General features: G+C 38.0%; 2 protein-coding genes across 13 annotated transcripts in view; both read right to left on the bottom strand.

The window, feature by feature from the left end:
* kif21a (kinesin family member 21A) overlaps positions 1-2,930 on the bottom strand; it is a 58,831-nt gene extending 55,901 nt beyond the window's left edge. For 5 of the 7 annotated variants that reach the window (XM_074633722.1, XM_074633723.1, XM_074633724.1 and 2 more), the window contains exon 1: positions 2,448-2,929. In XM_074633722.1, coding sequence (XP_074489823.1) covers positions 2,448-2,491 — 44 coding nt within the window. In that variant the 5' untranslated portion in view covers positions 2,492-2,929. Of the gene's footprint in view, positions 1-2,447 lie in introns of all 7 variants that reach the window. The other 2 variants (XM_074633720.1, XM_074633726.1) reach the window with 2 other exon arrangements.
* A 4,070-nt stretch (positions 2,931-7,000) lies between these two features.
* On the bottom strand, positions 7,001-19,180 carry LOC141766680 (proton myo-inositol cotransporter-like). Of its 6 annotated transcripts, none has more exons than XM_074633716.1 (12): positions 19,080-19,180; positions 17,720-18,213; positions 16,869-17,028; positions 14,670-14,878; positions 14,461-14,569; positions 14,135-14,298; positions 13,733-13,847; positions 12,808-12,933; positions 12,406-12,524; positions 11,431-11,583; positions 9,575-9,741; positions 7,001-7,989 (listed from the first exon to the last, which is right to left on the bottom strand). In XM_074633716.1, the coding sequence occupies exons 2-12, from the start codon at positions 18,183-18,185 to the stop codon at positions 7,891-7,893; spliced, it is 1,887 nt and encodes a 628-aa protein (XP_074489817.1). In that variant the 5' UTR covers positions 18,186-18,213; positions 19,080-19,180; the 3' UTR covers positions 7,001-7,890. The 6 variants fall into 6 exon arrangements, with proteins under 6 accessions (XP_074489817.1, XP_074489816.1, XP_074489814.1 ...); XM_074633715.1 differs by lacking the exon at positions 19,080-19,180 and having other exon boundaries at positions 7,001-7,820; positions 7,918-7,989; positions 17,720-18,467; XM_074633713.1 differs by lacking the exon at positions 19,080-19,180 and having other exon boundaries at positions 17,720-18,467.
* Between the last annotated feature and the right edge of the window lie 941 nt (positions 19,181-20,121).

Genomic DNA, 20,121 nt, shown 5'->3' with positions numbered 1-20,121 from the left:
ACGGAGAGAGACCATTTTTTTTTGGATCCCGTTTGAATTGCGCCATGAATCACACATGTGATGTTTGTCAATTTAAAAGATAATTTTTCAAGTCAAGAAAGTCTCAGTTTGTTGTAAAACTGTTGAAGTATCAGACTGTGAAAATACATAATTAGAAAGTACTACACACCCAAAAGTCGCGTAATGATGACGTCTCTCTCTGAAGCTACGATGCCTGTGTGTTTCGTACTGGGATGTACTCGTACAGGTCTGATCGTTCTTTTGTTTCCCGGCTGATAAAAAGACCAGGATTCCCTGAATAAAACACATCAGGTAAGATAACGTAATTTGTGAAAATGTGGAACATAGATAAGTTAGCTAGCTAGTGTTGGTGACGTACAGTATATTGTGTGAGACAAGAGATGTAGTTCAGTGAGCGGTTTCACACAAAACTAAATGATACTACGACAAACCTACGACAAACCTACAAGACTTTCTTGACCTGAAAAATTATCTTTAAAATTGACAAACATATGTGTGATTCGTGGTGCAATTCAAACGGGGTCAAAGAAATATTTATCTATCTCCGTTGACTACCATTCATATTTATTCTGAAGGGGCGTGTCTTTGGCTCTCTATTGACGTTTTTGAACAGCATGAAAATGTGGATTTTCCCCTTCAAAATAGGAAATGGAATCAGGAAGCTCTGGACAAACATGCTCCACACACACACAATGATGATGATGATGATGCACTTTTGTGAACAAATGCACATGAGGGTGAGTATTAGAAACAAATGAGCAAAGTGGAAAACGAACAGATACAGAGGAAAAAATGCAACAATACAGCATTTCATAATGATCAAAATGGTCTCTGAAAGGCCTTGCCTTAGAGCGACAGAGGGGGGGACGGAGGGGGAGACTTGTTTCCCATTATGCCACTGTCACTGTGCCACCTCACCAGCTGGGTGGGAGCGGCCTACTCCAGCACAATATAGCACATTAACTGTGTGTACTTGGAGAAGAGGAAGCATCTTTTCTAATAAAGCAAACAGATCTGTAACAGCCAGGCTTGAATCACTAGAGCCATGAGTGGGCTGCCTACAAACAAAGAGCAGACTTGACAGCGTTGCAGGAGCTGCACTGAACGGCTCACTATCCTTTCATTGAAACCTGGCTGTCAGTGAAGCTCTTCTTTCATCGATTAACTGTCTCTCTGACCGCAGGAGGCTTTGAGGAAGAGGCCAGGCTTCAGGAGACACAGGCCGATTGTCTCTCTCCCACCCTCGCTCCGTCTTTCTTTCTTTAATAGCTCAGTCCTTACAAGAGATGATATCATCCCTCCTCATGCATGCATGCATGCAAGCCAGAGTGTGCTGGAGACTGTGTGTGTGTGTGTGTGTGTGTGTTTGTGCACCTGTGCAATGTGTGTGATGCTTTGTGTTTTGGCAAAGAAAACATACTGTGCATCACACTTTGGGGGAAACTGCAAAACCTAGCGGAGGTGGACCACAAAGCTGCCTACAAAACAAAGAGCAGACTTGACAGCGTTGCAAGAGCTGCACTGAACGGCCCACTGTCCTTTCACTGAAACCTGGCTGTCAGTGAAGCTCTTCTTTCATCGATTAACTGTCTCTCTGACTGCAGGAGGCTCTGAGGAAGAGGACAGGCTTCAGGAGACACAGGCTGATTGTCTGTCTCTCTCCCAGACCTCGCTCTGTCTTACAATAGATGATATCATCCCTCCTCATGTATGCATGCATGCCAGAGTGTGCTGGAGACTGTGTGTGTGTGCACCTGTGCAATGGGTGCTTTGTTTTTTGGCACAGAAAACATACTGTGCATCACACTTTGGGGAAACTGCAAAACCTAGCGGAGGTGGACCACAAAGCAGACCGAAAACCTGTCATGAAAAGCCGGTAGCAGCACCAAGAGATGTCCGGCTGGAAGTGGGTCAAATGAAATGAGGATGATAATGTATAGATATTGTGTGTGTGTGTGTGTGTGTGTGTGTGTTTAGTATATACAGGCTGATTGTCTCTCTCCCACCCTTCTTTCTCTAATAGCTCAGCCCTTACAATAGATGATATCATCCCCCTCATGCATGCATGCATGCCAGAGTGTGCTGTGTGCACCTGTGCAATGGTTGTTATGCTTTGTTTTTGGCACAGAAAACACACTTTGGGGAACTGCAAAACCTAGCGGAGGTGGACCACAAAGCAGACCGAAAATCTGTCATGAAAAGCCGGTAGCAGCACCAAGAGATGCCCGGCTGGAAGTGGGTCACCGTGCTAAAATGCAATGAGGCTGATAATGTGTAATAATACAGTGTGTGTGTGTGTGTGTGTGTGTGTGTGTGTGTGCAGATGCTGCAGGTGTTTGCTAGGCCCCGCGGCCCTGACTGACAGGTGTCACCGGGCCAATTAAGACACGCATTTAGGTAAATTAAAAGACACGTCAGTGACTTACCTCAGCGCCACACGGACTGAGCTCTCGTCTTGTCCCGAAGTCATGATTCCTCACTCAGTATAGTCGATAAATTAAACACTGGATTTGTGTGTTTTGGCTCGTTGCCCTGGCAAAAAGATAAAAAGTGCGCACTCCTCCAGCAGGCAGGCAGGCGAGCGGCCCGAGCAACGGCAGCTTTCTGCTCTCACCTCGACACCTTCAGCTTCGCCATTTACTAAACAAACACAACAATTAGGGTGTTTTTAACGGTGATATCAGCGGAGAGGAGGTGAGGCGGTGCGCAGCTTCATCCTCTCGTAGTTTGGCCCCGGATGATGCTTCAGCTGCGGCTTCAGCCCTCTCATCAACGGCAGACTGCTGCTGCTGCTGCTGCCGTTGGTAGGTAAGCAACCGTCGTGCACGCGCACCGTTCACATTAACGCATGATATAAAACTGCCCTCACGCGCCGCTGAGCCTCGTTCTCTGCTCAGTTGGTTCAGGGAGCGAGCCGCAATGCGTCAGCAAGCCACGCCCCTCTCTGGGGAGAAACGAACGGCTGCGAGATGACGTCATGATAGGCACATTTGTTTTTTGTAAAAAATCTGAAATATACTTTTATTTTGTAAAGATTTAAAGCAATTTTTATGTGACTTTTTGTTTGAGAGTTTTCTTTTTTCTTTTCTTTTTTATTATTATTTGTATGTGGTTGTCATGTTTTGTATATTTATTGTAAAAAAAAAAAAAAGAAATCTGAAATATATATATAAATTTTGTAAATATTTAAAGCAATACTTTTGTGACTTTTTTTGTTTGAGAGGTTGCGTTATGTGGTCGTACATTTATTGTAAAAAAAAAGAAGAGATGACGTCATGACATGCACATCTTTTTGTAAAAAGTCAGAAATATACTTTAATTTTGTAAAAATTTAAAGCGATAATTATGTGACTTTTGTTTGAGAGGTTTCTTTTTTCTTTTCTTTTTTAATATTATTTTTTATGTAGTTGTCATGTCTTGTACATTTATTGTAAAAAAAAAAATCTGTGATATACTTTAATTTTTAAAGATTTAAAGCAATAATAATGTGACCTTTTGTTTGAAAGTTTTTTCTTTTCTTTTTCTTTTTTCCTTCTTTTTTATTATTATTTTTTATGCGGTTGTCATGTCTCGTACATTTATTTTTAAAAAAAAATCTGAAATACATTTTAATTTTTTTAAAGCATTTAAAGCAATAATAATGTGACCTTTTGTTAGTTTTTTTCTTTTCTTTTTTTCTTATTTTTTTATGTGGCTGTCATGTCTTGTACATTTCTTGTAAAGAGAAAATCAGAAATATACTTTAATTTTGTTAATATTTAAAGCAATAATTATATGACTTTTTGTTTGACAGGTTTCTTTTTTTTCTTTCTCTTTCTTTCTCTTTCTCTTTTTCTTTCTTTTTTAATTTCATTTTTTAATTATTATTTTTATGTGGTTGTCAATGTTTGTCTTTTGTTAGTGTAGTTTTCATGCAACTTTACTTGTATATTTCTTGTAAAAAAAAAAAAATAAGTTCTAAGCTCTGAGCTCCAAACAATTAATTGTACAATATACAATTGACCTCAAAAGGTCTGATTCATTTGATTACATTCTCAGGTACATTCCACATAGGGCAATCAAAATGTTCAAATTAAAATTAAAAAAAATAAAATTGCTCTGCCAGTATTTCTGTCCTTTATGAAAAATGAACCTCCATTAAAGCCAGTTGTACTCTACTGTAGTTCAAGGCAAAAGGGTCAAGATAATCTTCATTATATTACAGTATGAAATACTCCAAAGTCAGTATACAAGATATATAGATATTGCTTAAAACATATTAAAATGAGAATGTAATTAGTTTGTTTATGAAGTCATGTGAAACATTAAAATGTGTTCTGTAATCTACGCTTGTGAAATACATACCTGCAGGTTTAGTGCAATTTATGAATGATGCTAGTTCACTTCTTACTCTCTTAAGGGAACTTTTAGTGCCACCCTGTGGACATGAACCATCATGATACTGTGTGAGGGCAGTGGACAGATCTACGGGACTGTACGTCAAGAACCAGGAAAATAACTTGAGTTTTTTTTAGTAAGTTTCGTAGATGCTGACACAGAATGTCTTTTTGATCACAGACAGAAATTCAAGGTCAAAATTGAACATGAAACATAAATGTAATATCATTTAACATGAATACTGGGCTGCTGTAGGAATGCTCGTCCAGCTTTTGGCACATTTTACTGTGTTTTATTGTCAGCACAAGTATCCTGTTGCTCTGATTACACAGAAATACCTTGATATATTTAGCTGGTGTATTTTACACTCAATCTAACCTGAACATAATGTATCATCTATCAGAAATAAACTGCTGGACATGACAAAACTGTAAGCAACAATTTAAAATGGATGATTTTTTTTCTTTTAGGACATCCTTCTTTACATATACTGGTCAAGGAATTACAAATATCTTACAAATAATAAATAAATATATAAATAAAATAAAAACTAATAGTAAAATAAAAGCAAACTGACATATTTATTTATTTTCCCAAAATTATCATTTCATTATTTTTTTATTTTGCCTTCTCTCCAGGCGTGTTGCATGACTGTAACTGGACTTGTATATACAGTACATAGAGGCTATGATATTTTCCCAATTATACATCCACAACATATTGTCCACAGCAATTATCTCTTTGAGTATGTCATGTGTTATTTACATCATATATCTTCAAGTCTTTGTGGCCACTGCGTATTGTTTGAGCTGTCCGTGTTTGTGTTTATGTGTTAAAAAAACATAATAAAAATAAAAATATTGTTAAAAAACAAAACATTATAACCATGGCAAAAGGCAATGAGCAAAGCAAGCCAAGGCTACATATTTAAAGTTTGTGTGTTAAAGCCTGCAGCAGCACTCCACCCTACCACTTCCTGCAGGGCAATAACACCATGAATACAGGAGTCCCGTTACAAGCTTATCAAGTTACCGGGACGGAGGGGAGGCATGGCAAACTACAGGCTCACTAATGACTAGACGCATGTCAGTGCATATTATAGTGAAGACAAGCCAAATGCTGCATGCTGACTGCTCTATAGAGACAGAAAGTTTTAGAAAGACTGTTTGAAAAATGATATCATTAAAAAGAAACTAACCCAAATAATATGACCTTTTACATTCACTGCTAACCTGCACTCACTGTTTGGGTCAGGGTCTCCATGTGGTCAGAAATACCATCCCAGTCTGAGTTAGTTATCAGCTTGTTACTCGATAATGTGTTGACTCTGGTCGACAACTGTGATACACTCCATATCAAATTGACTCTCCTTATAAGTAAAGCTCTCTTTGAACACACAGGTTTCTCAAACTGTGTGGGCTGGTTACCCCAAATTATATGTAAAAATCATTTAAATCTGGTGGTATCAAGCCATGCAGATAGTGTTAATGTGCGTTTTTGCCAAAATCTGAACTCACTTCAGGGTGAAAAAGCCCCTGAAACAGCATTCAGACCATCATGAGACACTGAAGCTCTCTTAAAAAAAACAGACAATTTGAAGCTGGAGCCAATTAAAAATTACTTTTCCAAGTTTGCAGATATTGCTTCTGAGATTGCTGCCTCTGCCCCAGTCCAATGGAGGTAAAGAGAATTAATTTGGTGGTGTTTAGAGCATTGAAAACAGTTTTTTCTTTCTTTCACTGGAACAGTTTCTTTAGAACAAAGTCCTGATAACTATTCACAACAAGGTTTGTGGATTACCATGACTAACAGAGACACTGATGCTTAATTACTTGTCAAGCAAAAATGCCATACAGTACATTTGCTAGTTCCAGCTTCTCAAATGTGCATATTCAATGTTTTTCTTTGTCATGTATGATAGTAAACTGAGTTGACTGAATATCCAACTATTTGTTGGATAAAACAAACAATTTGAATGCGTCACCTTGGGCTCTGGAAAATCTTATTTCCACTACTGTCTGACATTTCATATATAAAATTATCAATCAGTTAATCATAAAAAGGTTTGTTTCGACCCTTTAAACCTCGCTAAAGATTGCTTTCCAACACAGCTGACACAGGAGTAGGGCTGCAACTAATGATAATTTTCATTGTTGATTAGTTGTTTGGTTTATAAAATGTCAGAAAATGGTGAAAAATCACAATCAGCGTTTCCCAAAAGCCAAGACAACGTCCTCAAATGTCTTGTTTTGTCCACAACAGAGATATTCAGTTTACTGACACAGAGGAGTAAAGAATCCAGAAAATATTCACATTTAAGAAGCTAGAATCAGAGAATTTTTACTTTTGTTTCATAAAAAAAATACTCAAACCAATTAATCCATTATCAAAATAGTTGGCAATTAATTTAATAGTTGCCAACTAATCGATTCATTGTTTCAGCTCTACATGGGAGCTATATAATTTGATATCAATGCTTTTTGTTTTCACTCTGAAATGTACTTTTGAGTCATTACACACACTCATACACAGCACAACTGTTGAATATCTAAATGTTAAAACAGTTAAGTTTTCCATAATAAATACTGTCAGGTACAATTGCTTCAATGTGTGTATGTTTATTTCTCAAAGATCTCATTGATGATCAGAACATGATCAAATAGACATGGATGGTAACTGCACATTCAAAATGAGCATTTCATATACAAAATGTAAATGACACAGTACCATAAGGAACACATCAGCTGCACAGCTTGCACTGTAATAAAAAAAAACTGCATCAGAAGACTTTGATAGCAGAGGAAATCTTGACAGGAAATCGTGTACAGTTTTTAGATCTTAAAACGCAAATTGGCTTATATAAAAACTGTTGTACAAACAGGATGTTGTGAACTAGGAACATTTCTTGTCACGATTATCTTGGCCAAAATAATTCACAATATTATCCTGATCATGATCAAAATATGCTTAAAACTCTTAAAATTGCACCAAAACATATTGGAATCACTTTACCTTGCATTTTGTTAAGAAACAAATATTTTTTATATTACCAATATATTACCAATACCAATATTTTATTGCATCACAGATAGGACGCATCTTTTTTTAGTGAAAAACAAGCAATCTTAAATAAGGTAATCAATAGGGCTGTCCTCGACCAAAGAAATTCTTAGTCGACTGACACTGATACAATTTTGTCGACAGATCTGTAAAACTGAGTTTCTCCACAAAGAATCACACAAAAGTACCACGTTCAACTCATTGTGCGTGTTTTTAACCCAAATGGGAAAGAAGGTGCTCTGTATTAGACCTTTTCATTGCCATTCTGTTGCTAGGGCAACAGCTTCTGTCCTAATGCATTAACAAACATTACAACAGGAAATACAAAGTTGTTCAGGGCTACTTGGTCACCATTATTTGAGCTGCGAAAACAAAAAAATGTAATATTAAAAAAAGGCAAATTAACACTGTTGTAGCATAGCAGGAAAGTTATTATTGTCCCGTTGATGCAGTACTTACAGTTATATAGGCTATGGCACTGTCTGACCCCACCGCTCCGTAGTTCGCTGCTGGGCTGATTTCCAAACCTTGCTAGAACATTTTTAAGATTTGAGCAACTCGTTCTAGCAATCTGACATATAAAAATCTAAAAATAAAAAAGTCACATTTTTGTTTTTTTAAAGTGCAAACTCTCCCACTGTGCAAACAATAGCAGCAACCCACAATCAACTGTTTTGTTATACACCAGCACAGATCAAAAGATTAAACCCATGTCAGTGATTTTAACAGGAATGTGTTTTGAAAGATAGAAGGTACAGATGGATGCTCAGACTGGAAATCATGAAAAAGAGCTCTTTACACTATCTGGAAATAAAATGGACTTGATGCTACAGAAAGGCTGATGAAATAATGAGTCAGCAACCAGAGTCCTGTACTATGAAGCGAGCTCAACACACCCAGGGTGTCTTCTCGTTATCTGGTTTAACTAACAACCACGATCCCGCTAAACGGCCCTACGACGGTGGTTATCAACTCGGTAAATAACCCCAGTCACATAAAAGGGGCGGTGTTTGAGCAAACCATAATATTAGACAAATACGAAGAAGTTAAACACATAATCCACATAACACAGTTGCTGCTGTCAGATGCAGGAAGGACAGCTGGCAGAAGAAACAAATTGCCAACTGTGTGAATGCGTAAATGAACAGACTTATAATATCACTGCCCCATCTAGAGCATGAGTAGATCGGACTATAATTATTTCATGTATTCCGTTAAATCAATATGATGCTTATTGAACATAATAGAATAAAATAAGTTACTTCATTAATCCCTTGGAGGAAAATGTGGTGTGTACGACAGTGTTAACCTTCTTTGACCTGCGCCCCCGACCCCGGTGTAACAGACTGAAACAGACTTGGGCGCAAATAAAAAATATATATAATTCAAAGGGATAATGAGGCTTATTTTCATTTGCCAGCTGTCCTCTCTGCATTTGGTTACCAATGGCGATCCACCCCGGTAAGAGGTGAACCACAGTCGTAGGGCTGAAAACCCAGAGTTAAACCTGTAGTTACCTCGCTGACCCCAAATCCTGCTTCGTAGTACAGGTCACTTGATTTCTGAACTCACTGAAAACTCAAACAAAGACTTGTTTCTAAAATGCCACTAGCTGGGAAAAACAAAAGCCATTCCCCAAAGGTCATCTTCAATGCCCTTAAAATACAGATGATCAGTTTGTTAGACCGGGACTTTCCATAAGAGTACCATAATCTGCTTCAGTTTCACATGATTTGTTATGACATACCTTAACTTTCCTGGGATATTGCTTATCCCAGCAGCACTGTTCCAATTAACCCCTGATCACAATAATCCTGGAAAGTCTCGTTCCAATGTTCCCGTTTATGATGACAGAAGGAATGATGGGAAACAAGGAGAAATGCACCAATAGAAAAAGCAGACCAACTCCCAGGTGAGACAAACGGAAAAAAACAGAGATGATGAGTGAGGGGAAAGGGACAGTTTTAGCCAATCACCGGAGAGCTCAAGCCTCTTTTTGCTCAGGTTTCCTCCTTTCATCAACAAACCAAAGGACAGAGCAGAAAGAGAAAATCTTCCCAGACTACTCTACATCTGAGGCGTCGTTGTCAGAGTGGAGGTAGTTGCTGCCTTTTACCCGGATGTAGTGGACGTGGCCATTGGGCGAGGAGGCTCCACAGGAGCAGAGCGGACCGGTGAACAGGTTGTCGACGTCCTCCAGCTGCAGGCCCTGGGTCTCTGGGAGGCAGCCCTGGACGAAGAGCAGACCCAACACCACCAAACCCGTGTACATGAAGAATGCCCCTGGAAGACAGATTCACAAGTACACTTTCACTGTTAGGTTCTGAGCTATGACTGCCAATTGCATATGCATAATGTGTGACAACATGAAAATAAAAATGAAAAATCTATGGATAAATCTCAATTGCTGTATATACATTTGTATTATGTTTGAAGGCAAGGCAAGATTGTTTTATTTATAGAACACCATTCAGACGAAAGGCAATTCAAAGTGATTTACAGGGGCATAGAAATATATTAAATATATTAAATATATTAAATATAAAACATTAAAATAACATTAAAATCTCATTTAAAAGACAATGAAAACAAAAACAAAAAGCAAAAATAAGCAAATAAATAGTTACAGATTAAAGATAAGTGCATCTAATTTACTGGAAAGCTGCAGCAAACAATAATGTTTTAATGTGGACGGGGACGGCAGAAAAACGTATTTTAGCCACCTAAAAAAACGGCTCACTTTAAAATAATTGATATCCGTTCAAGTTTACGCTATATTTAGAATATTTTCCGACGGCTAACTGAACTGAAAGTGAAACGTATCTAGGCTTTTTCATCTGAGCCTGCTGGCTTTGGAGAGAGCATAGATAAGTTTCACTTTCAGCTCAGTTACCTGTCGGAAAGGAGAAGGAAAGAGCTGTCTGACGGCAAGATAAAAGCTGTGAAAGTATTCTAAATATAGCGTAAACGGATATGGATCTTTTGAGGGGCTAAAATACGTTTTTCTTCCATCCCCGTCCACAGCACTGTATTGCTTTGCTCTGGTGTCGGTACTCGTGTCTGCTTCTCCACACTTGGAGCGTGCCGACCGTCATCTACTGTAGGTAATACACTGACATAGATACCTCATACAACCCCACTTTAAAAAACACCCAAACTATCCCTTTAAGGTGAAATGTCTTCACATTTTCATTTTCAAAAATGGCAGACAATGTGTTACCTAAACTTGAAAATGAAAATGCAAACTGAGCTTTTGCATTTTAGTTTATATCATGTCACAACATGGTATCTCATGGAAATGAAAATAGCAGAATTCCCCCAAGCTTGTGATATCAACTCTGGCAAAGTCACTCAACGATTGCTCAATATGAGGACATTTGTGGTTGTTTATTATCATGTTATATTGTTTATTATCAAATCTGGGGAGCCACTTTCTAAATGAGCTTGTTTCTGAGCGGTCCATGCTTTCTTTTGGTTAATCAATATGTGAACTAGTGAGGATTTGTGTCTTCCTTAAGGACACTTTGACAGAATGAATATTAGTTAATGGAACATTTGTTGCTGCTTCAGCCTGTAGAATTCACTCAAAACTATTTTGTTTTCTATGCTGTATGTACAGTATATAGTTTGATTTAATCTCACACTGCTCTATCGATAGCAAACCAGGACTTAAATCTGTTGTTCATCTCATCTCCCTCGCCACTGTCCTGTTGCTATAAACAAGATGGTGTTTATAGGGACCATGCCTGGTTATTGGAGGAGCAACAAAAACAACATTTTGGGGAATCAGGATTTAGCAAAAGACTCTCTCTGAAGTTGCAGGAAATGCTCTCACTGACAACATATTCTTAAATTTCGATCTCTGAAAAAAGTCTAGATTGACATGAGAACAATATTGAGGCAAAAAGCATGTGTCTCCCCTCACATGTAAAAGCAGTGCATGGTGTGACAGTGTATTTACCGTCATCTTACCGTAATAGGTCAGAAACTGGGCAACATGAAGGAAGGTCAGAGACACCAGGACGTTGAAGATCCAGTTGACCCCGGCTGAGCAGGCGTTGCCGGTGCTGCGGGCCCACAGTGGGTAGATCTCCGAGTTCACTGTCCAAGGCATGGTGCCCATACCTAACATACAGAGGCAATACATTACCTTTTTGTTATTCTTTGTGATCATACACATAATAGTTGCTGGTTTAGGCATTTGTTAGCAGGAAGATTTTATAAACAAGCATCCCCCTATATCTGGCAACTGTTTCCTGTATCAGATGATGATGATTTATGCAGTGTTTTTTGTCTACCTGCCCAGGGACAACAGATGCAAATTAGCTTTTAGCTAACTCTGATGCAATCAGATATAAATTGTGCACTGTCCCTGCATAAATAAACAATTAAATTAAATTAAATAAATGAAAGGTGTGAGATATGTTTGTGGTTTTCTAGAGTCGTTGCATATATATGATTTATTTCAAGCCACCATCATCTTTTTTAAAATCTGGACACTAGCTCAGAACAAATCACAGATGATTCATGTCAAACAGATAGATTTGGACCTGGAGAGATTTCTGTTTTTATCACTCCCACACAGAAGTCCAAACAAAGCGGCACTCAGTTATGCTGCTGGAGGGAATGTGGAGAAATCATGGTGGATCATGCTCATATTTTCTGCTCTTGTCCCTCTTTTCAGGCCCTCTGGAGGGACGTAGCAACAATCATCTCAAAAAACTCTTTAGTATCAGTTTGACGTTCACATCCCTCTATCTTGGATATATCCCTGACGGGGCTAAGTGAAGATGATTCCTCCCCCCTAAAGATCTTGCTGGCTCCATTACAAAACACGGGCTTCAGAAAAATAGTCCAACTTCCGGCCTCTTTGTCAATATTTTTAAAACACCTACATCTTTTAGAAACGGATGAGTTATATGTTTGAAAACCAAAGTTGTTTCAGACCTGGAGCAAAGAATGCGAGGTAGAGGATGAGGCCCAGCAGGACGACCCAGGAGTAGGATGTAGGACAGTAGTTGTAGGCCCAGATTGGGCTGTCAGTCGCCTCCGTCTGGTTGGAACAACTGGATGAAAGAAACATTGCAGGAAATTGAAACTCATTTCTCTACAGGTTTTGCTAACAGACTTATTTCAATTCAATATTGAAAAGCAAAAGAAATCGGGGGCTGTATTACAGAAACTTCTGAACTTGCAGATCCTATCTTAACTGTTTGGTAACCATGGTAATTAGGGTTATGACCGGATTTAGGTAATAAGCCATTACAGATGATCAGTTCCTAAATCAATGTTCCTATCCTAACTTAAGATAGGATAGATAATATAGTTATAGATAAACCTGCGTCTGACCTTCCCCAGGCGGCGTAATCCTCCGACGCTTGATTGACAGGAACGCAGGAGGAGTTGTACACTCTGGTGCCGTTTTCACGATAACAAAATCCACAATTCGGATCCAACATGCAGAGTTCACAGAACCTGGACAGAGGACAGAGCTGAATGTAAAACCTCTCACATAACAGACAGACACACATATTTAAGTGCCGTTTATGTGTTTCGATCATATGGGACGCTCCAAAAGTCCTTTTGATATTTAAATATTTGTGTAATACAAACAGGACCTGTGTAGAGATGAAAATATACTCTTTGACACTCCCACTGGAGAGTTTGTGATTCAGAAACGTTCACTAAGGAGCAGCTTTTTACTGCTGCTGATATATCATAAATTGTAACATCACAATTTGAAGCCTGTTGTACAAAAACAAAGTAGCATTATGAATGTTTAAAAGTTGAGTAGGATTTGTCAGTTACGGTTTGTAAATGCAACATTCAAAGTTTCCTCTTGGATGCGTGCTTATGATCTGGCACCATGATCGCTACGTTTTTATAGAGGTTGACGCTCAGAAATGTCTCGAACACATCAAAATAAGAAAACACAGGCAGAGGGAAAGCATCTATGCAGATACAGACACCGCCACACACTTCTAGTGAGTCATAAGTGATGATTGAGAGGGATTATTTTTGTAGTCTTTTAGGAAAATCCTACTCATTCTGCCGTTAAGTCATTACTGGAACTCTTTAGACAAAGTGTTAAAACGTTCAAAAAGGATATTGGACTGCTAATATCTTGAGATTAAGTCAGATTGCCTCTATATATATATATATATATATATATATATATATATATCAGGATGATTAAGAAAAACGATGAACCAATATCTCAAAATGAAAATGAGTGGTTGGTGATAATGATTAAAATGATGGTGCGTTCTCTTACCCGTATAGTCTGCAGGTTGAGTTTTGAGAGTCGACCGGGTGGAGGCTGATGGGTGGAGAAGACTGGGCAGACAGCAAGAACCCGACTGCCAACAAAGTCAGACTCAGACCGGTACCTGTATTACAGAAAATGAACACCATAAATAAATGATGAATAAATAAATCCTGCAAAGACTACAACTAAAATCTAGAGAAAGACATTGTATCCTACAGACCTGCCCTGTCCATTGTATGTCCCTCTGAATAAGATCAATAACTAAATACCATAGTAGAAACATTACTGTCTCTGTTATGTTTTATATACTAATTGTGTTTTAATGAACTATCAATGGGTTTTAAAAAATCTTTTAAAAAAAAAGTAAATCAATCAAGTAATAACTGTAGAAATATCCAGATTACCAACCTACAAGACTTCCCAGGGTCAGCTTCCTGCGGCCCACTCTGTCCACCAGCCAGACTCCAACCAAGGTGAACACAAAGTTGGTAGCAGAAGTTGCAGCAGACAACCAGATTGCCTGTTTAACATCCCGCACCCCGGCCATCTGTAGAATGGTTGCACTGTAGTACCTATGTAGATATGAGCGAAGAGTTTCAATGACAAGCCAAATCTATTTACATTTCAACCTCCAACCAAATCTCAGCAAAAGCTATTTTTTCAGTTCATTTGAGCTTTTACACTGGCGGGAGATAATTATGTGGGAGCAATAACAAGATGAATAGATAACCTACATGACGGTGTTTATCCCAGACAGCTGCTGAAACATCTGGAGGCCGCAGCCAACGATGAGAGCCCTTCGAGTCGGACCGTGGCGAAGGATCCGCAAAATAACAAGACCTCCTAAACAATAAACAGACAAAAAAATCAACTCATGTACCTTTTATTTATTTTTAACGTTTAGCTTATAAGCTTTATCTCTGTTTTCACAGAAATCTTTCACCTCCACCCCCCTTTTTCTCCTCTTCCTCGATGCTGCTTGTGATGGTGTCGTACTCCTCGTCAACGCTCTGGCCTCCTCTGATCCGGCTGAGAGTTTGGCGGGCCTCTTGGCTCCTGCCCTTTTGGAGAAGCCAACGGGGGCTCTCCGGTAGGAAGAGGAAGCCGACGAACTGCAGCACCGCTGGGACAACGGACAAACCCAGCATGTACCTACAGTATGGAGACAACAAGGAGGGGTGAAGGGGTGAAGAAATGCTGAAAGAGACATCTGCCACCGATGATGCTCATGTTGGGGTCTGAAGACTCTTAGAGGTGGACCTTGGATACTTTAGCTGCACTAAAGCCATACGGTGTTGTGAGCAAACAAACATCAAAGTGCACAAAATTAGAGCCGACCAGATTCTGGATTTTTTTAAGGTGAACACCGATATCGTTATTTGAGAGTTTGAAAAGTTTGATAACAATATATCAGCCAAAACTTAAAATTTAAAGAGTTGTGACCAATATATCTCACGGTTGAAAAATAAACTTGTCAGTGCTCTCTGGTGGACAAAACTATGTAACTGCAACCCTGACAGCCTGACAAAAACCTCAGCCAAGCCTTTGAATAAGAATGGTTTATAGACATTTTTATATTATTTTATTCACTTACTTTATTGTATTTAAATTGTAGAATTTTATTGTATTTTATTTGTATTCTATTAATCATTTATTTTATGGCATTTATGTTATTATTATTTATGTTACAAATGTTATTCTATTTTATTGTGCATTTAAGTTGTAACATTTTATTATATTTTATTGTTATTGTATTAATTACTTATTTTATTGTATTCAAGTTGAATACTTTTATTTTATTTTATCATTATTTTATTAATCACTTATTTTATTGCATATAAGTTGTAACATTTTATTCTATTTTATTATTTTGCTAATCACTTATTTTATTGTACTTCAGCTGAATAATGTTATTATATTTTTTTGTTATATTATTAATCACTTATTTTATTATATTTAAGTTGAATAATTGTATTATATTTATTTTTATTTTATTAATCACTTATAGTATTGTGTTTAATTTGGATAATTTTATTCTATTTTATTATTATTTTATTAATCTAGTTTTTATTTCACACTGTTTTACTACTATTACTGTTATTATAGCTTTTTATTGTATTCTATTATTTTATCGCCTTGTGTGTATTGGTCTCAAATTGCTGAATTGTTTTTGTATTTTCTTTTGTTTTCACGGTCCACACTTGTTCTGTCTTATTTTCAGCATTTCAGTCATATGTGACACACTTTGAACTGCACCAATCTGTATGAAAGGTGCTATAAAATAAAGTTTGATAGATACTAGATTACCTCAAACAAAACTGCAGTTTCTTGTCACAATTTGCCAATAGCAATATATCTGGGAGAAGCTAATACTGGCTGTTACGTGCCTGCAAGGCCAGACAGGCCTGCAGAGTTTTCTCCTGTGTTGTTCTGCCCCTCCTCCTTGTCTTGCAGGTGCTTCCAGGATAAAGAGTTAATGGAGGTGATTGGAGTCCACCTGTGCAGAGTTTGCCAGCTGCAATTAGCTCACACTAATTCCATCCAGCCAATCGCTGTCGTGGGCTGCCCATAAAAGAGGCACACTCTGGGCTCTCTCGCTCTCTCTCTAACTCATTTGTAATGAGGTATTTGTATGTTGAAGTCTCTTGTTTCCAGTGGGAAAGGACAGATAAGGTTTGTGGTAAGGAGGTAGAGGGCATAGGTAAGTCTGGGGTACCCTGTACACTTGCACGTAGGTTGTTTCATGTCTAGAAACACTAGGTTTAGTGGTTGTTGCCATCCCATGTATGTTTTGTAAAACTGCTGTTAGTAGAGAAGTTAGTCAGCCTTTTTGTTTGTTGTGTTAAAGAAGACAGATTTAGTTAGGCCTAGTTTTGGTTTCTTAATTTTGATTATTTGGCAAAACTATATTGTCCCTACCTCCCCCACATTTGTGAACCTTCCGTTGTACTGAAATAAACTTACAGTTTGAAACTTCACGTTGACTGTTTTAATTTGGTTGTTTAGTTATTGTTCCACTTTGTGGACGTAACACTGGCAATACAGATGAATAAGTCATGCCCTTCACAAAGAAAGAAAAATTAAAATAAACGGCTGTCATGGAAAGTTACTAGCAGAGTGTAGTGGTAGCACAAATGCAAACCTCCAGCCGTCGTGGCTCATGTAGCTGAAAGCTCCATCGATCACACTGGCAATGAACTGGCCACCAGTGATGAAGAGGGAGTTGATAGTGACCAGCTGACCTCTCTGGTGAGGGGGGGAAACTTCAGCGATGTATACAGGAACTGTCATAGAGGCAATGCCTGATGGGAAAACAAAGGATTTCATTTGAAACAGAGCCATGAGGAGGGGCAAAGTCTAGTTTTCTCTCAGAACACTTGAAATTACAAAAAAAACTTTATTTTCCTCATACTGTCTGCCTGAATATGCTTGTATTTACCCTCTGTCTGAAACGCTCCGTTTTAGTGCATTTCAACAGAATTGCAACAAAATTGCGTTGCTAGGCAACAGCTTGGTTCCATGTTTACTTCCTGTCAGCTGATGTTATTTACATACACTGCAACAGGAAATAAACTGGGACACATTTAGAATGTTTGTTTAAAACCGTGTAATGATCTAAATATTGTACATTTGTGACATCACAAATGGACAGAAATCCTAACGACTTGTTTCAAACGCACAATTTCTGATTACGGGCTGTGTGTATTTCTCCGTATATTGAGCGTTTCGATAGTTTAACACTATTTATAAAGCACTTAAAAATGTTTTACAATATAAAAGACCTGAAAATCTCACTTTATACAATATGGGACCTTTAAAGGTTGGAATACTTCTTCCACCACAATCTGTGGCTATATGGAGCTGTATCAATGTGAAACAATGTGTTACTGATAAAGGGCATAATCACCTTTACCTGGATAGATAAAAACTACAGTATGTGTATCAAAATTAAATTATTTTTTTTTTTTAAATAATTTCCAAACACCCACTCACCTATGCCCAAACCAATTGTGATCCTGCCCACAAGAAGAACCACCTTGCCCGGGGCCAAACTCAAGATGATGCCACCGACGCTGAAGATGAAACTGGCCAGAAGGATGCAGACCCTTCGCCCCAGCCACCCGTTCAAGAAGCCTCCACTTAGGGCAGAGAGCGCCGCAGCCCCAACAGTACTGGAAACCAGCAGCTCCTGCCACAGAGAGCTTAGGTTCATCTCCTTCTTCAGGAGCAGCATGGCCCCGGACACCACCCCGGTGTCATACCCGAAGAGGAATCCTCCCAGGGCAGAGAAGAAGGCCAGCATATAGACGAACCACGGTGTGGAGGCATCTTGACCCAGGAGATCTGTGGAGGCATTATGGTCCAGGAGATCCCCACCACTGGCAGATGGAGGTCCAATGAGACTCTGCTCTCCATCATCAACTGCTTCCTGTCTCCTGCTGCCCATAGAGCTGCTCATCTGCTTCAGACTGTATTCATCGTGGCTGCTGGACATAGAGAGGAAACCAGGAGTTAAGACTAAATGTAAATAAGTAATAGTATATAAAACCTCACTCAAAACATAGCAGAGTTGAGGAAAAACTGGGTTCCCAAAAAACAGCAGTCTTCAGTGTAACATCATGTAAGACATATGTCTAAATGGTGCACTTTAGTGGCTTCAAAGTGCCTTAAAACAACGATAGTTTAGCACTGACAGTGCTACTGCTATGTGCCTTGTGAGCGGCCATGTTTAATGTTTACGTGGACACGTCACGTGGTTAAGTCACGTGGTTGCATCACATGCTCACGTCACATGACCCAATGACTGCACCTCAGCAAAAAAAAGTTCTCACGACTTGTAATGTAAAAAAATATGTTGTATTTTATTTGTATTCTATTAATCATCATTTATGACATTTAAGTTGCAACATTTTATTCAATTTTATTGTTATTTCATTAATTACTTATTTTATTGTACTTAAGTTGAATAATGTTATTACATGTTATTGTTATTGTATTAATTACTTATTTTATTGTATTTAAGTTGAATACTTTTATTGTTATTTTATTAATCACTTATTTTATTGTACTTCAGTTGAATAATGTTATTATATTTTATTGTTATTTTATTAATCACTTATTTAATTGTACTTCAATTGAATAATGCCCCTAAACAATGTGCAGAATCACAGCAGCTTCAGAGTTGTTTGTCACTGAACAGCTGACAGGTAGGCTAGAGCTATACTGGCACATAAACTATCACTCACCAGCAGATGAAATATAAAACCTCACATAACACAAAAAAACTGTTTCAACTAAACAGACATTATCTGTGCAAAATAGACTCTCTATATAACTATAAAATTGTCTCTACCTGTGAAAAGCTTATTGTCGAGCAAAGCTGCAGGAGTCCTTGGTGTCCTCTTCAACTAACAGGAAGTTTGGCTGACGATCACATGATGTTGCTGCAGGGAAAAGAGGAACACGCCCATTGTAGCCTATTTGGAATAGTTTACCTGAGCCTCCAGTGACCCTCACATAGCAGACAGCTGCAACTACCTTGTGAAACAGCAGGATGTTTGCACTTTGCATTGCTCGAAAGAGGTATTAAGGCTTTACAGTATGAGCAAACTGTCACAACATATTTTCATATCAGCTGTTTCAATTCACCTTTGAAGACTAAACAATGACTGATGAATTTGGGTTTCATTTAGCAAGTTAAGGGCATAATTCCCCATGTTTTATTAGGAGATCATGTGTTTTATTTGGTTATTTTATCTTAGGGAAATGAGTTATTTTATTATGTATACCCAAAAATAGAAGTTTGCTATTTCCATTTTTGACAAATGCCACTGGTTATCATTCCAGAAAAATAAAGCAACAGGAGATAAAATGTGAATCAACATAATTTTAATGTGATACAAGATTTAGACATTCAATAATAATAATAATAATAATACAAGTTTTTATGCCCTGTCTTTCACAGTTTTAAAGTCTAAATGTGACTCAGTTACTAAGTGGGACACGTGGTAATATTACTATTATCAAATTAAATAAATAAATAAAAAACGGCTTTACAGTATGAGCAAACTGTCACAATACATTTTCATATCAGCTGTTTTAATTCACCTTGGAAGAATAAACAATGACTGATGAATTTGGGTTTTATTTAGCAAGTTAAGGGCATAATTCCCCATTTTTTTTGATAGGAGATCATGTGAGCTGTTTGTCTTTTTTTATTCTGTTATTTTATCATAGGGAAATGAGAGTTATTTTGTTATGTATACCCAAAAATAGAAGTTTGCCATTTCCATTATTGACAAATGCCACTGGCTATCAATAAAATGTGACTTGACATAATTTTAATGTGATAAAAGATTTAGACATTCAATAATAATAATAATAATAATAATAAT

This window comes from Sebastes fasciatus, chromosome 4, assembly GCF_043250625.1.
Source record: "Sebastes fasciatus isolate fSebFas1 chromosome 4, fSebFas1.pri, whole genome shotgun sequence".
Taxonomy (NCBI): domain Eukaryota; kingdom Metazoa; phylum Chordata; class Actinopteri; order Perciformes; family Sebastidae; genus Sebastes; species Sebastes fasciatus.
Note: the sequence above shows the minus strand (reverse complement) of the source record. Positions and strands in the feature narration are given on the sequence as shown.